Source organism: Prinia subflava, chromosome 15, assembly GCF_021018805.1.
Source record: "Prinia subflava isolate CZ2003 ecotype Zambia chromosome 15, Cam_Psub_1.2, whole genome shotgun sequence".
NCBI lineage: Eukaryota > Metazoa > Chordata > Aves > Passeriformes > Cisticolidae > Prinia > Prinia subflava.
In genome coordinates, this window is record NC_086261.1 from 3,545,794 (window position 1) to 3,560,925 (window position 15,132).

Below are 15,132 nucleotides of genomic sequence, written 5' to 3' on the forward strand. Positions count from 1 at the left end.
ACTCCCTGAGTTTTCCACTTAAGTGGCATTTTAAGCAGGACACAGGTATGCTGGTGGCCTTCAGCATCACACTCCAAAGGGTAAAATGTGTGTGTGTAACCAGGAGATTCTTTCTGTCCATCTATCTCAAGGACCACAAACCAGCTGTGGACAAAGGAGAACCACAAAGCCTAGTGCAAACGGAGAGAAGGAATGATTGTAGAACCAACAGGACAGAGAAGAGCCATCATTTTATGAGTTCACATTGTTATGAAAATCAAATATAATTTATCCAAATTATAACTTTAATTTTGCACATGGTATAGGTACATTGTGCTTGAGGTTTTCATCGTCAAGGACACGACCATGGTGTGGTTGTACATGTTGAAAAATCCTGATTTAAATATCTCCACTGAAAATAACTGGAGCCCTCCTGGAGGAAGATGCCAACACACAGGAGCCAGATGTGATTAAAAGGGTGCACTAAAGCTGAGCATGTGCATGTGCATGGCTGGCACTGGAAGCTGCTGAACATGGGAAAGCATGAGGAAAGCTGAACATTGTGCACAGCTCTCCTCTTAAGAGGTTAAGGGAACAGAGCTATGGGCACCTGGGCATTCACAGGAAAAGGGATTCCTCCCTCATACCTCCACAGAATAAAAGGTAAAGACATCCTGGCAGAATCCAGCCAGATAATTACAAATTATGAATTTCACATCAGCAGCTCAGGAGGATGGAGAGCACTGCAAACCCTCCTGTTCAACAATGTGCTGTTGTTACCATATATTTTTAAAAACTTTTTAAAACAATCTGACAGATTCCAGAAGCAAACTACGTTACGACACCTATAGGACTGTGTTTATATGAGACTGGGAGCTCTTTGAGGCACAGCACATCTTTCTGCTCTCTGCCTGTACGTCAGCCAGTACAACAGGCTTGTCCATGTCTTACCCTATTTGCCAAAGTAATGAAAGAAAGGCTATTTGACAAAAATAAAAGTTCTTCATGACAGCAGAATGATGAACTATAGACACGCAGTTCCTACTTCAGCTCTGCCTTTACATAATAATACGTTAATTGGTAAATAAGACATTACAATTTATGCTGCATCAATGCCACGACATGCACGGAAAGGACGCTTGCTCTGCTCAGAACCAGGGCCTGTAACAGCCACAGCTGTACCCAGCAACAGTAAAAATTGATGGCACATGAAGATCTCTCTGGCTCAGTTTGAGGACATGAGAGCCTGTGTGTTACTGATAAAATCTATGGTAGACACACACGTGGCAGTCCAGGATGGTTTTAGGTGTAAACGCCTGATTTTCCTACAGGCAATCTCAGGAGGGTTGTGCTACCACCCAAATGCACACAGTTTTGAGTTATTCCTCAGTTACTGACAGAGTCCTGCATAGGTGTGCTCGTGTGGCAATCCTGGCCCTGTTGTTCTCAGTGATGATCTTCCCTTCAATTTCTGTGACACAGAATTGAACCTTTCCATCTTTCCTAAGGGGTACAAGAGATAATGCGTAACTCATTCAACTGGACAATTCTCACAAGGCAAACTGTGGAAGAATAGATGGAGAAACTATAAGAAGAAAAACATGTTCAGTATGAGGTTGTTGGAAATGATGGGGTGGCATCCCTGAAGGATATTGTAAAACAAGATGCTCAAAAAGAATTCAGGTTTAAATGTAAAAACTTAATTTTGACATTTGCATTAATAATGCGACATTTTCAAATTTCTTAATGTACTTTTTTTTTGAAAAAAACAACCCAACAGCCTAGACCATAGCTAATGCTCGCAGATGTCTGCTTTCTTATACTTCAGCATCATTTTGCTATCTCCCCATGCCAAAGTATTGCAACAAATCTGTGATTACTCAGGACACCCATATGCCGCGCAGCATGGCTACTACGAGCTCCGGCGAAACAGCGGGAACACGGCCCACGTCTTCCGATTCCGAAAAGCCCAAACCTTTCCTGCTTCAGCTCATCCATGTCCCCAGCATTTGGGGCGTCCGATGTCACTGAGGGATACCAGCGAACAGCTGAGAACGGAGTGACAGCGTTGGAGCCTTGGGTGGGGATGCTGAGAGCGCAAGGGGAGGATGGAGAGTGTGGATGGGGACATGTCCCACCGTGGTTTGTCCCCTGCTCTTGGCCAAGCATTGGCGTCCCTGTCCCTCGCTCCTGACCCGCATCCCTGGGAGCAGCGCTCCAGGGTCGGCCCTTGGCCCTGTTCTCAGTGTGAAACAGAGGAGCAGCTTCCATTAAGTGCCATAAGTAAATAAACAAACACACCATGTAAAAATCGCAGCTACAGATTTCTACTTCCTCCTAACCCCATTCCTGCCTTTTTATTATGTTTCATCTCATTTATTTATTTGTCACGAACACAGCGGCATTTCCACTGGCAGGGCTCGCTCGCGGGCTCTCCCGCCGCCCCGCAGGATGCTCGCTGCACATCCGTCAGGTCTCCTTCTCCCGCTTCCCCGTTAGAGAAGGCCGTGGCGGAGGCAGGAGCGGCGGCGGCCCCGCAGCATCCCGAGGTGCAGCATCCCGAGATGCAGCATCCCGAGATGCAGCATCCCGAGGTGCAGCATCCCGGGGTGCAGCATCCCGAGGTGCAGCATCCCGGGGTGCAGCATCCCGGGGTGCAGCATCCCGAGGTGCAGCATCCCGGGGTGCAGCATCCCGAGGTGCAGCATCCTCCCGGTCCCGTTCCGCTCCGGGTTTTTCCCGACGCTCGCTCGCGCCGCCGCCGCCTCCGCGCGCGCCGCCGGCGCCGCCGCCTGGGCGAGGGGAGCCCGCGGGGGGGGGGGGGGGGCGCGGGAGCGCGCCCGGGAAGGGAAGGGAGGGAAAGGAAAGGAAAGGAAAGGAAAGGAAAGGAAAGGAAAGGAAAGGAAAGGAAAGGAAAGGAAAGGAAAGGAAAGGAAAGGAAAGGAAAGGAAAGGAAAGGAAAGGAAAGGAAAGGAAAGGAAAGGAAAGGAAAGGAAAGGAAAGGAAAGGAAAGGAAAGGAAAGGAAAGGGAGAAGGGAAAAGAAGGGGAGGGGAGGGGAGGGGAGGGGAGGGGAAGGGAGAGGAGAGGAGGGGAGGGGAGGGCGGGCGGGAGCCCCGTCCCCGCGCGGCCGCAGAGCGGAGAAGCGGCGGCGAAGCGACGCCGGGCTCTTGTTTACCAGCGCTCACTCTCCGTCGTGTACAGGGAGCCAGCGCGGAGGAGGAGGAGGAGGATAAGGGGGGGGGGGGGGGGGGGGCAGACGCGGCAGCAGAGCGCTGCGAACCCTGCTGCAAGCGAGCGGCGAATTAATCGGGAGGAGCAGCAGAGCAGCAGACCCTTCCCCCCCGTCTCCCTCCCCGCCCCGTTCCTCCCCGGAGGAATTACAGACCCTTCGCAACAAGCTCCTGGGGTTTGACCTTCAGCAAACCGGATCGCCTTCCTCGCCCCCCGCAGCCCCCCCTGCTCACACACACACTCACACACACTCACACACACACACACTCACACACCTCTCCCGGATCCCCCTCCCCCTGCCTTGGGCTGGGCAGCGCCGGGGGAAGGTTCGCAGCGCGCGCGCACCCAGAGGAGGAGGGAAAAGAGGAGGAAAGGGAGGAAAGAAAAAAAAAAAAAAAAAAGAAAAAAAAAAAAAAAAGAAAAAAAAAGAAAAGGATTTACAAATTCGCTGGGTGGTTTTTGTTGTTGTTGTTGTTGTTGTCGTCCTCCTCCTCCCCCCCGCCCCCGCCGCGATGGCAAGGCGGCTCGGAGGGATGCGAAGAGGAGAGCTGCGGGGGGAGGAGGCGGGGTGCTGAGCGCTCCGCTCGCCCCGCTGCTGCTGCTGCTGCCGCTGCTGCTGCTGCTTTGTGTGTGTGTCCTGGATTCGGCTCTTTTTTTTTTTTTTTTTCTTTTTTTTTTCTTTTTTTTTTTTTTTTGAGAAGGATCTTGTGGCAGCCGCGCCGAGGAGAGGAAGAAGAGGAGTAGGAGGGAAGCCTTTTTAATTCATTTTCGACCCAAATTCTGCATTTCGAGCCTCTGCAGGCAGCCGGACTCGTGGTGGCGGCGGCGGTGTTGTTGTGGGTGGTGGTTGTGCGTGGGGTGTCCCCCCCAGCCTCCCCCGCGGAGCGGGGAGCGGAGCCGCGGGGATCCCGCCGGGGCAGCCCCGTCCCCGCGCGGGGGGACGGCAGAGCTGTTGTTGTTTTGTAATAGGATTGTCTGGGTCGCGCCCCCCCCTTCCCCTCCCTCCGCGGCCCTCCCAGTTTTTGTGTCTCTGTGTGTGTGCGTGTGTGCGGTGTTTGAAAATGGAGGTTGAAGATGCCGACTGCCAGCCCCGATGTGCCTCGTGTTTGCGGCTCCTGTGCACGATGTACCACCGCAGCCAGCGCTGAGGGGAGACGGCGGCGCCCCCCGCCCGCCGCCCCGAGCCCGCCCCGCCGCCCCGGAGACAGCGTCGCCCCGGGGCTTCCATGCCTTGTTGTTGTTGCCGTTAATACATCGTGAATATCTGTGTATTTTTGGTGTGGTTGCTCCGGAAGATCAACACCCAGGGACCTCAGCAACCCTCCGGTTTGCCGCGCCGAAGGGTCTTGTGTTGTTTTTATTTTTTTTGCTTTTTTTTTTTTTCTTCATTTCTTGAGGCAACGTGGATTTATTTACCCTGCCCCGCTTCTCCTCCGTCGCTCGTTATTTTTAGAGGACGGGGAGAGGAAAGAAAGCGAACAATTTTGGACTTCTTTTTGCTTTGTTTTGTTTTCGGAAAGGAGGATTTTGTCCAATTAAAGAAAGAGGAATGAAGTCTGGCGCTGGAGGAGAGTCCCTCGCCGTCGTCTGGGGGTTCCTGCTCGTCTTCGCCGCACTTTGTCTGTGGCCAACAAATGGGGAAAGTGAGTACAGTGCGAGCCGGGGGGTGCGGCGAGGGACCCCGCGGTGAGGGAGCCCCCGAGTGAGGGGCTGCCGGGGAGGGGGCGAGGGCGGCGGCTGCCTGTGTGCGTTTGGAGGGGCGTGAGGGGGTCCCTGTGTTTGTGTGTGTGTGTCCCTCTGTGATGTGCGTGCGTGTGTGTTTATGTGGGTGTTGTGCGTGTGTGTGAGGGGGGGTCCCTGTATGAGTGTGTGTGAGTGGGCTGGTGATGGGGGGGCTCCCTGCGTGCGCGTGGGTGCGTGAGGGGCTCCCCGTGTTTGGGTGTGTGTGTGAGGGGCTCCCTGTGTGTGTGAGGGGCTGCCGAGGGGGTTCCCTGTGTGTGTGAGGGGTTCCCTGTGTGTGTGAGGGGGTTCCCTGGGCGGGGGGCTCCCTCGCTGTGTGTGTGTGAGGGGCTTCCCTGCGTGTCTGGGCTGTCTGAGGGGCTCCCTGTCCTTGGAGGGTGTGTGAGGGGTCTCTGTTCGTTCCGGGGTCCGTGTGAGGGGGGCTCCCGCCGTTTCCCGCCGCGGCGCCGAGCGGGTCTCGCCCCTGCCCGCGGGGCTCTGCGTGTTTTCCTCCTGTTACGCGTCTGCTCCTCGAGCACGTTTAACAACCCGGGGCTGCGCGTCTCCCTGCCTGCCATGCCCGCCTTCCTTCCCCGGAGGCGGCTGCCTGGTTGTACACACGGGTCGGCACCGCCGCAGCCCCGAGCCCGGCGGAGGGGGCCGTGCCCCTCCTTTGTGTCCCCCCCGAGCGCGGGGCAGCGCTCAGACGCCGCAGCCAGGGCTGCGAGCTGCGTAGTAAACACTCGCAGGCAGGGAAGGACTCCGCTCGCTTTCCCCGCATGGAAGGAGCTTGATCTCTGTCAATATTTAGAGGCTGTATGCAATAACCGGCCGTAGCGAGTGAGGAATTCCTGGAAATGAACGCCTTGCCTTTTATTGCCGCTTTACCGCCGAGGAGGGGTTTCACTCGCTGGGCGCGGGGTGCGGAATTACGGCGGCATCCCGCAATCTAAAGGTCACAGGCTGCCGTTCTTTTTTTTATTATTATTTTTAAATTAATTCGCACATTGGTGCTTTACGTTTGTGCGTAAATAAAAAGGTTTGATGGCCGAACGGGCTGCGATCTTAGGGGTGATGCATTTTTCTAAGCGGCCGTGTCGCGCCCGAGGTTCGAGCAGCGTGCGAGCCGCTTCCCCGGGAGCACCGGGAGAACGGGGATCGCCGTGCGGGCCCGGCTCCCTCCGGCCGCCGATCCTCAGCCCCAGCCCGCGGCCGCCCTCCTCGCTCGGGAGCTGCCGGAGCCCCGACTTTGTTTTTGTGCGTTTCCAACCTGTGATTGTGTTGCAGTGCCCGCCCCTCTCGGGCGCAGGGGGAATCGAGGGGGCAGGGAGGGTTGCGCTGCCATTGATTACACTGCAATCATCGCCGGATTAATCCCGGGGCTGATCGGTTTTCTCCTGGTATGTCGGGCTCACGCTGGATTGAGGATCTCTTGCATGAAATTAGCCTTCCCTTGTTTCCCAGAGTATCTCTGCAGACGGGGAGATGGTAAATGTGTCTTGGAGCCCAACCATTTTAAACAGTGCTCCCTCTCCTTCGGCGTCTGCAGAAACAGGGATGTTCCTGTACTGCATCCTGATGCTTTAATTTCTTCTGCCGTGTTTTTTCAATGCACTCCTGGAGCTGTTGTGTGCCTCTCCCTTTCAGAAAACGCGTCGTTGGAGGGAAGGAACGAGGAGATCAAATTTCTCCATTTTAAATGTAAAGGGAAAGAATTTAGGAGACAGGAGGGCTTTTCTAAAGGAAGTGGTTTCAGACTGAAAAGAAAGGGAAGTTCTTTGGATGCACTGACAGTGAGGCTAAGTACACAAAAAAAGATAAGTGAGCAAGAAGCACACAGACGAGCCTGTAATGCATGTTGAGTAATAATTATGTTTTGTTAGGCAGCAAATGCCTGTTAACTCCTTGCAAATTAAGGCCCAGTTTAGGCTTTTGGGCCAGCTAGGTCTGGAGAGCTGCAGTCTTACTTCCATGAGTAGAACTTCTTGGCTAGTGCTGTTTTCAAGAGGGAAGATTAATCTTTAAGTGTAAAAACAAAACCCCCGTGCACTTCTTCAGGGAAGGGCTTACAAAGGATCCAGTAGCGTGGAGAAACAGAACGGGAGGAGGAGGAGATCTGGTGCCTTCTTTAACTGCTAGGATACACACTTAGAATTGTTTTCCTTGTCTTACCTGGTACAAAGTACCTTGAAGTAAAAATGCTCACCCAGCTCTGGCAATGAAGTAATGCAGGAAGAGTATGTGAGGATTTTAGGTTGTAGTCCTCTGAAATGTTTGTGGTTATCACTTACCTAAAATGAACATCCCAAATGAAATATCTTCTGAAGAAGATTCAGGCATTTAAATATGGGAAGATATGCTGAAAAACTTGTCTTAGCTGAATACTGCCTCTAATCGATTGTCTTTGTAGTTTACAGTTTAATAGCCTTTGTTTTCACGAGTTATTGCTGAAAGAATTTTGCTGTTAGGGGGAAAAATGATCTCCAGAGCAGATGTTTTACATCTCTTCATATTCTTCTCTCTCCCCACAATAGTGGAAGGAAGATTAATCTTAATTTTTATTTGTTTTTCATATATACTGTGTCATAGCTAAAAGGCATTTCCATTTTCGGTCAAACAAGCAAGGCATTCCTAAATAGGAATACAAAGGAGTTACAACTGGAGGGGAGAGACCCATCTCTTTAATGCTAAATTATATAAAATGTGTTTGTAGTTACGTGACAGAAACCTCTTTAAAATGCAGGTAACTTCAGTGGAGAGCTCCTGATTCAGAAAAAGTAATTTAAAAATGCTGAGAATTCCCTGAGATTGTGTTAGAACGGCACAAAAATGGAAATGAGAAGACCTTTCATTAAGCTAGAGTTTGTGGTGCTGTACCCGTGCGTTTGATGTGTAAAGTTACAACTGTTTGATGCTGGGGGTGGGTTTAAGATGAGGCATAAACACGAGGTGTTCTTCCTCTCCTCCCTTGAGCACGATGGGGTTTTGATTTTCAGCCTTTTGTGTATTTACAGAGGGAATGTCTAGGAGGGAATGGGTTAAACACTTGGGAGGAAAATAATAGTTTTAGGTGTGATAATACTTCAAATTGATGGATATCTTGATGGGTCTGCTCATGTTAGCGCCTCATTTTTGTTTGTCTATCCAGGCTGGATGTTGTGATTGTGATAATGAGCAGTAGCTCATGCTGATGCTTAATCTCTCTCCCAGGTTGCTTAGTAAAAGCCCTCATGACCTGCTGAGTGTCGGCGTTGCACTCACCTCGCTTTTGCATCAGCATTTTCCTGTACGCCCAGTGGTTAGGGAATGTTGGTAACTGGGAGCTGGATAATTCCTGCTGTAATTGAGGGTGCGAATAGAAAACGCCAGAGCCAGTAAGGAAATTGGCTCAGGGGGTTTCAGCAGAAGGGGAAAAGGAGAGAAGTGAGCAGGGAGTGATGGTGCCTGGAGTGAGGAGAGTGGGCCGGGCAGTGCTTGGACTTTTTTTTGGTTGGGTTGGGTTGGACTTCTGGTTTGCAAACCAGAACTGGAGCAAAGGCGTGTGTGAGTCAGAAACTGAGAGGGTTAGGAAATGGAAATGACTTAGCTAATATCAGGCAAAATGTGTTGAACGTGAGGAAGCAGAGGGATGGGTGTGGAAAAAAGGTGTGTTGGAAGTTTCAGTGTTGAACCAACATTTGAAGGAGAAACACAGGGCGCTTTTGTGTGTGTAAAGTGAAGGAAATTTAACTTAGTTCTTGTGTTCTGAGAAGTGAGGGAAGGAAGGGCCTGCAGAGACCAAGAAGACAGATCAATTAGTTTGACTTCAGCACAACAGAAGACATGATTTATTTGGTCTAATGGGGAAATTGCTCAGATGTGATCAACTACTGTGTTGATTTTTGTGTCAGCGTTTCCCTGACGTGTTGTTCCTCCAAACTAATTCTAGGCCATAGTTAAAGCACATGCCAGTGATGCTGAAATTATTTTCATCTTGAAAGATACACACAAAATCTAGTGTTAAAGAGCAGCCACGTGATGATTTTTGAATCTGTCTTCATTGGTAAATAATTAATTTCTATCCGTATGTGTTACCATGGGAAAAGTTGTTTCAATTCCTGTTTAATTTTCTGCTAAACTGGCATTTACTAAGATCTTGGAGAAGTTTTTTTAAGCATCTAACATTCAAAATTAAAATCCATTTCAGGGCTGAAACTATTAGCTTTAAAGGATGATTTCAGTTCATGTTTAACTAATGCTTTTTCTCTTCCCCAGTAATTTTTGTTTTCTTTTTACGCTGAGGTAGATTTTACCAGTGATCACTGGAACGATTATCTCAGTGAGAGCAGAAGAGGCAGTTTTGTTAAATGATTAATTATATTGTGTGTATATTCCATCTGTGTGAATTGTGAGCTACCGCAAACTTCATTGTAGAGGAGTTTGTTTATGGTCCTGAACTTTGAGAGAGAGAGAGGCAATAATACATGCAGAAAACCTGTTTTTCTCACACTGGATGTTAACTTTGTGATCCCACACAGCAAACAACTTATCTAGCTCATCATCTGTAATGGCTCTAAAGTTCATAACTTACAAAATGTGCTGAATTAAATTATTTTTAAGAAGTCAGGGTATTTATCTGAATTATCTGTAGTTAAATTAATAAACTTCATGAGCATTATTGTACTTGAAAAGCTGATGGCAACTTGCTGAAAAAGTTCCTGCAACTTTGGTTTATGAAATTAAATACATTCTTGCTTGGATTTTAGCATAAAGCTTTCACATTTGGAAATGTTTTCGGATGTTATCAAGTAGCAGCTGTTTTTTATTTATGTGTGAGTGCATACATAAGAATGGGTAAACTGCACTTTATTATTGAAAACTATTGTGGATGCTAAATTTTAAAAAAAGCTGCAGTTTGAGTGATTGTCTCGGGAGTCTCGTAATTAAAGTTGTTGCACATTTGCAGTTACAGTTTAATTTGGATCTTCCTGACAGAGCTGAGCTTTTAAGGTTTTTGGGCTTTGGTGCTAATGGAACGTGCTGCTTTTAAGAGTTTGTGTGCAGAAAGACTTTGGGAATGTAGTGATGTGTTTGAAAGGTAGAAATACTGTTTTAGTATTTTGATCCATTTGACATGTGTAATTTTTCTATCACTGTAAATTGTATAGACAGCTTCTTTGTGTAGGTTACTTGGATTAGTTTTTATGATTTATGAAAGCCACTTTAAAAAGAATAGTTTCGCATTCTTTTTCATTGTACAAAAGCAGAACTCAACAAACAGCAGTTGATGAAGACACATTGGTGGTTGTTAGCCAGCCTGTCTTGTGTGTGTTTTTTTGAGCTGCTTTTTTTCCCTCTTAGCCAAGTCATGACAGGTACAATCTGGACTGATTTCTGGAGTACTATATTTGTCTTTTTTTGTGTCCAGAAATGTCTGAGAGAAACTTTGAGGACCAGCAAACGATCAGCAGCACACAGTGTTCATTCATATGTTTCTGTGCTCTGCACACAGAGCTGTACTGAGTGCTCAAACTCAAAGATAGGCTCTGGTTCCTTTAGACAGGACTTGTTGGTTTTGCTCACACAGTTTGATAACAGTTTGACTTATTAATTAATTAAGGAGATGCATTCTGACAAGCCCGGGTGTGTTGTGAAGATTTAACTCGCCCTTATCACTGAAAGTTTTGCTTTCTAACCTTTGCAAATGCAAAACATGAGCCATTCCCTTAGGATATCTTGCAAAGACGCCAATTAACTTCTTCAGTGTTGATATCCTCAGGAAGTTGCTGTTGTGGCCCAAGATTGTTTAAAATGTGCTGAAAAGCAAAATTGTTGTTTCTTTATTTACAGGTTGATTTGCATATGACTCCTAAGCTTGAATGTCACAGAAATTTATTTATTTATTTATTTATTTATTTATTTATTTATTTATTTAGGAATATCCAGACCTGTACATTTCCAGTTAGTCTTGTTTCTTTCTTGGTAAACTTGATGGTAGGAGCAGAAACAAATGTCTGTATCTTTCAGTGACTTCCCAGATAATTTTTTGAATGAAACTGTTGTCTCTGACCTGTCTGAGGAGAAGGGATCTCACACCCCAATAAAGTACTAAGATTATTCCTTTAGAGGACCAAATCCACTGGTAAATAATTGGGTAGAATATCAAATGTACAGTTTTGCGTCAGCAGAAAGTCACTTTAATACTGACTTAGGGCAGTATTTGCCATCGTCATCCTGCAGACCTGGTTGGATTTTAAGACTTTTGTTTCACTGTTGACTTCAAAAAAGGGTAAACAATACAAATAAATCATTTAAAACAGGAAATAGTCGTACTGCACATGTATGTGCTTTACCATCGTAGTTTATAACTTCAGTGTGTTATAAATTCAGTGCTTTGGAGAATTCTTGGTTTGTGAAGGTGTGTTTGGGGCAGGTCCCCTAGCTGAATGAGTTGGTTTGCCTGTGTTGCCCATGTTGCTGCAATAGCTCTGTGACCGGTCAGGAAATGTTATCTCCAACCCTTATTGGTGCCATTACGTGCTGTAAAGATAGCTCTGTTTACTTGGAAGTGTGAGCATCAACTGATCAAAACACTTTCTCTTAACAGATGGGCTTTTTTTGGAGTTCTTTGTCGAGCATCCCTTCTGCCTGTGCTGGGAGCAGTGTCAGAAAGTGACAACATCAGGCAGATGCAGGAAATATTAAGAGTTTTTAATGACAGAGGCAAACTTTACAAGAGTGGTTTTCTCCTGCTGTTGAATTGGTGATGGGTCATTTTTACTGGCTGTTTCCAACAGCTTTGCAGTTTTTTCCTTTAATATGAACAATTTGCAAATTATTACACTACTCATTTAAGTGATCTCCTTATGCAATACTGTTCAAATAGCAGAGGGTTTGATTTGAGGCAGGAAAGAAGAATTTTTTGAAGTTCAGAATGCATGAAATGAATACATGCTGAAGTAGTCAAAGATCCCTTGTACTTTATCAGAGAGCAGTCTGCTTGAATGAAAGGTACTGTACCTGCTGTTAAGTTTATAAACTTGGTTTATACAGATTACTTTTTAAATTATTCATGATGCTACGTTACAAGTATATCTGACAGGTTTAAAATAAATGGCTTGATGGTAAGAGGGAGCATGCATAAATTAGAGCTGGGATAATGTGCTCTTTGAAGTATCTCTCCCATTTGTTACTACTGGAATACAGTAGGTAGCTGCAGCTGAGTGTGTGATTCTCAAGTGAGAGTACATCATTATCTTCAAACTGTGGTGTAGTGGCAGTTCTCGTGTAAGACAGATGAGACGAAGCGGCGGGGAGGACCAAGGTGCTCGCTTTGTTTTTAGTTATAAACACATTTCTGCTGAAGCAGGAGAGCGTTTATGGGATGAAAAGTTGTAAGCGCAGCAGTTGAAAGGGTCTGCTGGCTGCTGTGCATTGCCGAGGTTAGGGTGGCATCACTTTGTTTTATTTACTCTTCTCTGTTAGCGTTGCTGTGGGTTTGTAAGAGGTGTTGTAGCAAGGTGCTTGTACTTAATGGGATGAGGTGTTTGATTTGCATATGGATCGTGGTACTCAGCTTGAGAAGTCTTCCTGGGATGTGTGCTCGGGAAAATGCAAGAGCTGAGCCTTAGAGTTTGGAGAGCTTTATTGGTGGGGAAAGAGAATTCCAGATCTCTTGGATGCAGAAACGGCTTCCCCAAACATAAATTGACTCAGTGCTGATTTTCCTCATCCTGTAGACAGGCAGCTCATTATATTTGAGAGGCAAGCTCCCCAAGGAATTCATAGGATAGGGGAAAAAGCCCCCATAATGATGTGTGATAGAGCAGCCATAAAAATGATCACAGGTTTTTCTGAGAGTGAAAGGTCTTCTTGTAGACAGGGATAGTTCAAATCTTAATCCTTAGTCAAAGGCATAGAGCATTTTGGAGAAAGATCTGGTGACAGCTGCCCCTGGAAACTGTCTATAACCAACTTTCTACAAGAGAATTGGCTTGTGCTTGCAGGGAAGGGCTTTATCTCTGGTTCTCGCTGGGCTGGTTTCCTTATTATTTCCATTGGCTTCAGTTGAGAGTTGTCTCCCCATTTTGACCTTCTCCAAGTAGTACTTTTTACTTCCCTGCTGCTCTTCTCACATCCCCATGGGTCTGTCTGTGTGAGAACAGCCTTGAAAGGTTTGAAGAGTGCACTGTGTTCATGTTGGGCAGGGAGTGAGGAACCAGCCCTGCACCGTAGGAATGGACACGTGTTTGCTCAGCTCAGCTGACCTCGGAGTAACACTTGGCTGAAGTGTGAAGAGTTGAAATGGCAATGGAAATTCTTTGTTTACTCTGTCCCCGTGCTCTGCCAGGGCAGAAATTAGTTTTATTGTGTTCTTCTTTTCTGTTTTCTGGGATGTGTAGTTAAGTTGTCTTCCTTAGTGAAATTCCATGTGTCCTACTGGGGATTTGGTTTGTTCTCCAAAATACTGCTGGGCTGATATAACATGGATTGGTTCTTTTAAGCTTTCAGGTGGTTCTGCCATTTTTTCAGCTGAGAACCAACTTTAGAGAGACTCAGCAGGGTGATGACACAAACTTTAAGATAGAAGGAGGATAGAAGAGGGAGCCCACTGGAATTGTGATAGAGCCTGACTTCCACTACTGGATTAGCAGCTGCTTCTCTCTGGTTGTTCTGAACCCCAGCAGGAGGAAGCAGCTTGTGATGCTGTGCTGATTGCAGTTAACATCATCTTTCAGTTCGTTGTGGCTGAAGCTTTTGTCTTGTTGTTTGTTTGTGAGATGGATGTAAATTTCTTGGTCCCTTGCACACTGTGTCTCCTGGGATGTATGGAATGAGTGAATATCCACCTGTGCTCAGAGATCCGTGTGAGTTACTGCTGCTCTGTGCACTTTGCTCCTCTTCCTCAGACCTGAGAGATGGGACACTGTAGTAGGATGGATGGCCACTTGTATGTGGAGGAAGATGCAAAAAGTCAGAGGGTCTGTTGTTATTCCTGTTGATTGTGCACCTTGGATTGTGGAGATTTTGTGTTATTAAGTGATGTTGGTATTCCCTGCAGCTATGCCCTTGGTGGAGCTGGAGTCTCTGCAGTTGTCCCTTGTAGAAAAGAGTAGCAATGGGGTGTAAGAAAAGCAAGTTTGTTATTTCAAACTTGAGACTTGGCTTGTTAGAGACTGACTTGAGCCTGCCAGGGTCCTGCCTGGGAGTGACTGAAGGTTTGTTTGTTTATTTTTTGTGTGAGTGCTAATAAAATGTTTATATTTTTGTCACATTGGAGTAGGCTGACTACGTGGACAAATATTTTCATTGATACTATGTCTCAACAAGAGGCATGACAAACATATTGAATATTCAAATTCTGGTGTGAGAGTCTCTTTTAAGATTCAGGCTTAGATATTCTTAGGTGGGTTGTGATTCTGAAGTGGCCAGTGAAGGAACAAAGGCCCTTCCAAGTCAGTTGTTGTCCTGCAGAAATGAGGCACAGAGAAGTGCAGTGGAGTGTGTGTGGTGGAGGTTCTGGGCTGCAGCACAGCACACATGGAACACACATCTGTTTGTACACGGGCTGTGCAGCTCTTTGGGTAGTTCATTGTTTAAATAAACATGTTGCATTAGCTGTGAGGCTTCAGTGCCAAATGCCCACTGATGAGATGTATGAGGGTTTTGTTGTTCCCAAGCCACACTGAGGAACACAACAGCTTTATAATTCAACATGTTTGAGGAAGATTACAAAAAGAATTTGGGGTGGATCGCAACCAGCACTTCAAAAGCATCAGCTTTAGAGTAACTCCACTACAACACAGTGCAGCCCATGGAAAAACACTGTCATCTTAACAGATGCAATGTTATTTTGGAGATTCCACTGTATAAATACATGGACTGTGGTTAAATTGTGATGGCAACAGATGCGATCTCAGTTCTTGGTTCTTTCATCTCTTTAATATTTAAAAATACCCCACAGAGTAAAAAAAAAAACCCAACCAGCATCAAGGCTGAAAATATTCCCTCTGAAAATCGCTGGGGCTGTACCTTTTGGGCCTGATAACATTTTGGGTACATCACTGCAGATGGGACTTGGGAAGAGTAAATGCTCCTCTCTTTGAAGGAGCTGCAAATGCTGCTACTCACGACTTACTGTACCATTTGCATATGAATGGAATTACTCAGCTCTACTTAAGAAATGTCAGTGAGATTGAAGTCAGAGTTGGTTAACCTGGCAA

At 46.8% G+C, this 15,132-nt stretch overlaps 2 protein-coding genes across 3 annotated transcripts in view; one reads left to right on the forward strand and one right to left on the reverse strand.

The window, feature by feature from the left end:
* Positions 1 to 288: 288 nt before the first annotated feature.
* On the reverse strand, positions 289 to 4,439 carry LOC134558747 (uncharacterized). The gene is made up of 3 exons (XM_063412935.1): positions 4,368 to 4,439; positions 3,653 to 4,326; positions 289 to 1,482 (listed from the first exon to the last, which is right to left on the reverse strand). The coding sequence occupies exons 1-3, from the start codon at positions 4,437 to 4,439 to the stop codon at positions 1,359 to 1,361; spliced, it is 870 nt and encodes a 289-aa protein (XP_063269005.1). The 3' UTR covers positions 289 to 1,358.
* Positions 4,433 to 15,132, forward strand: part of IGF1R (insulin like growth factor 1 receptor) — a 169,204-nt gene continuing 158,504 nt past the window's right edge. For both annotated transcript variants that reach the window (XM_063412802.1, XM_063412803.1), the window contains exon 1: positions 4,433 to 4,854. In XM_063412802.1, coding sequence (XP_063268872.1) covers positions 4,761 to 4,854 — 94 coding nt within the window. In that variant the 5' untranslated portion in view covers positions 4,433 to 4,760. The remainder of the gene's footprint in view (positions 4,855 to 15,132) is intronic.

Excerpts from the sequence above, each read along its gene's own strand:
- LOC134558747 (XM_063412935.1), bottom strand. The coding sequence starts at position 4,439 with ATGGAAGCCCCGGGGCGACGCTGTCTCCGGGGCGGCGGGGCGGGCTCG. Across the intron at positions 4,327-4,367 it reads GGCGGGCGGGGGGCGCCGCC|GAGCCGCAAACACGAGGCAC; the intron begins GTCTCCCCTCAG and ends CATCGTGCACAG. Across the intron at positions 1,483-3,652 it reads AAAAACCACCCAGCGAATTT|GAAAGATGGAAAGGTTCAAT; the intron begins GTAAATCCTTTT and ends TGTACCCCTTAG.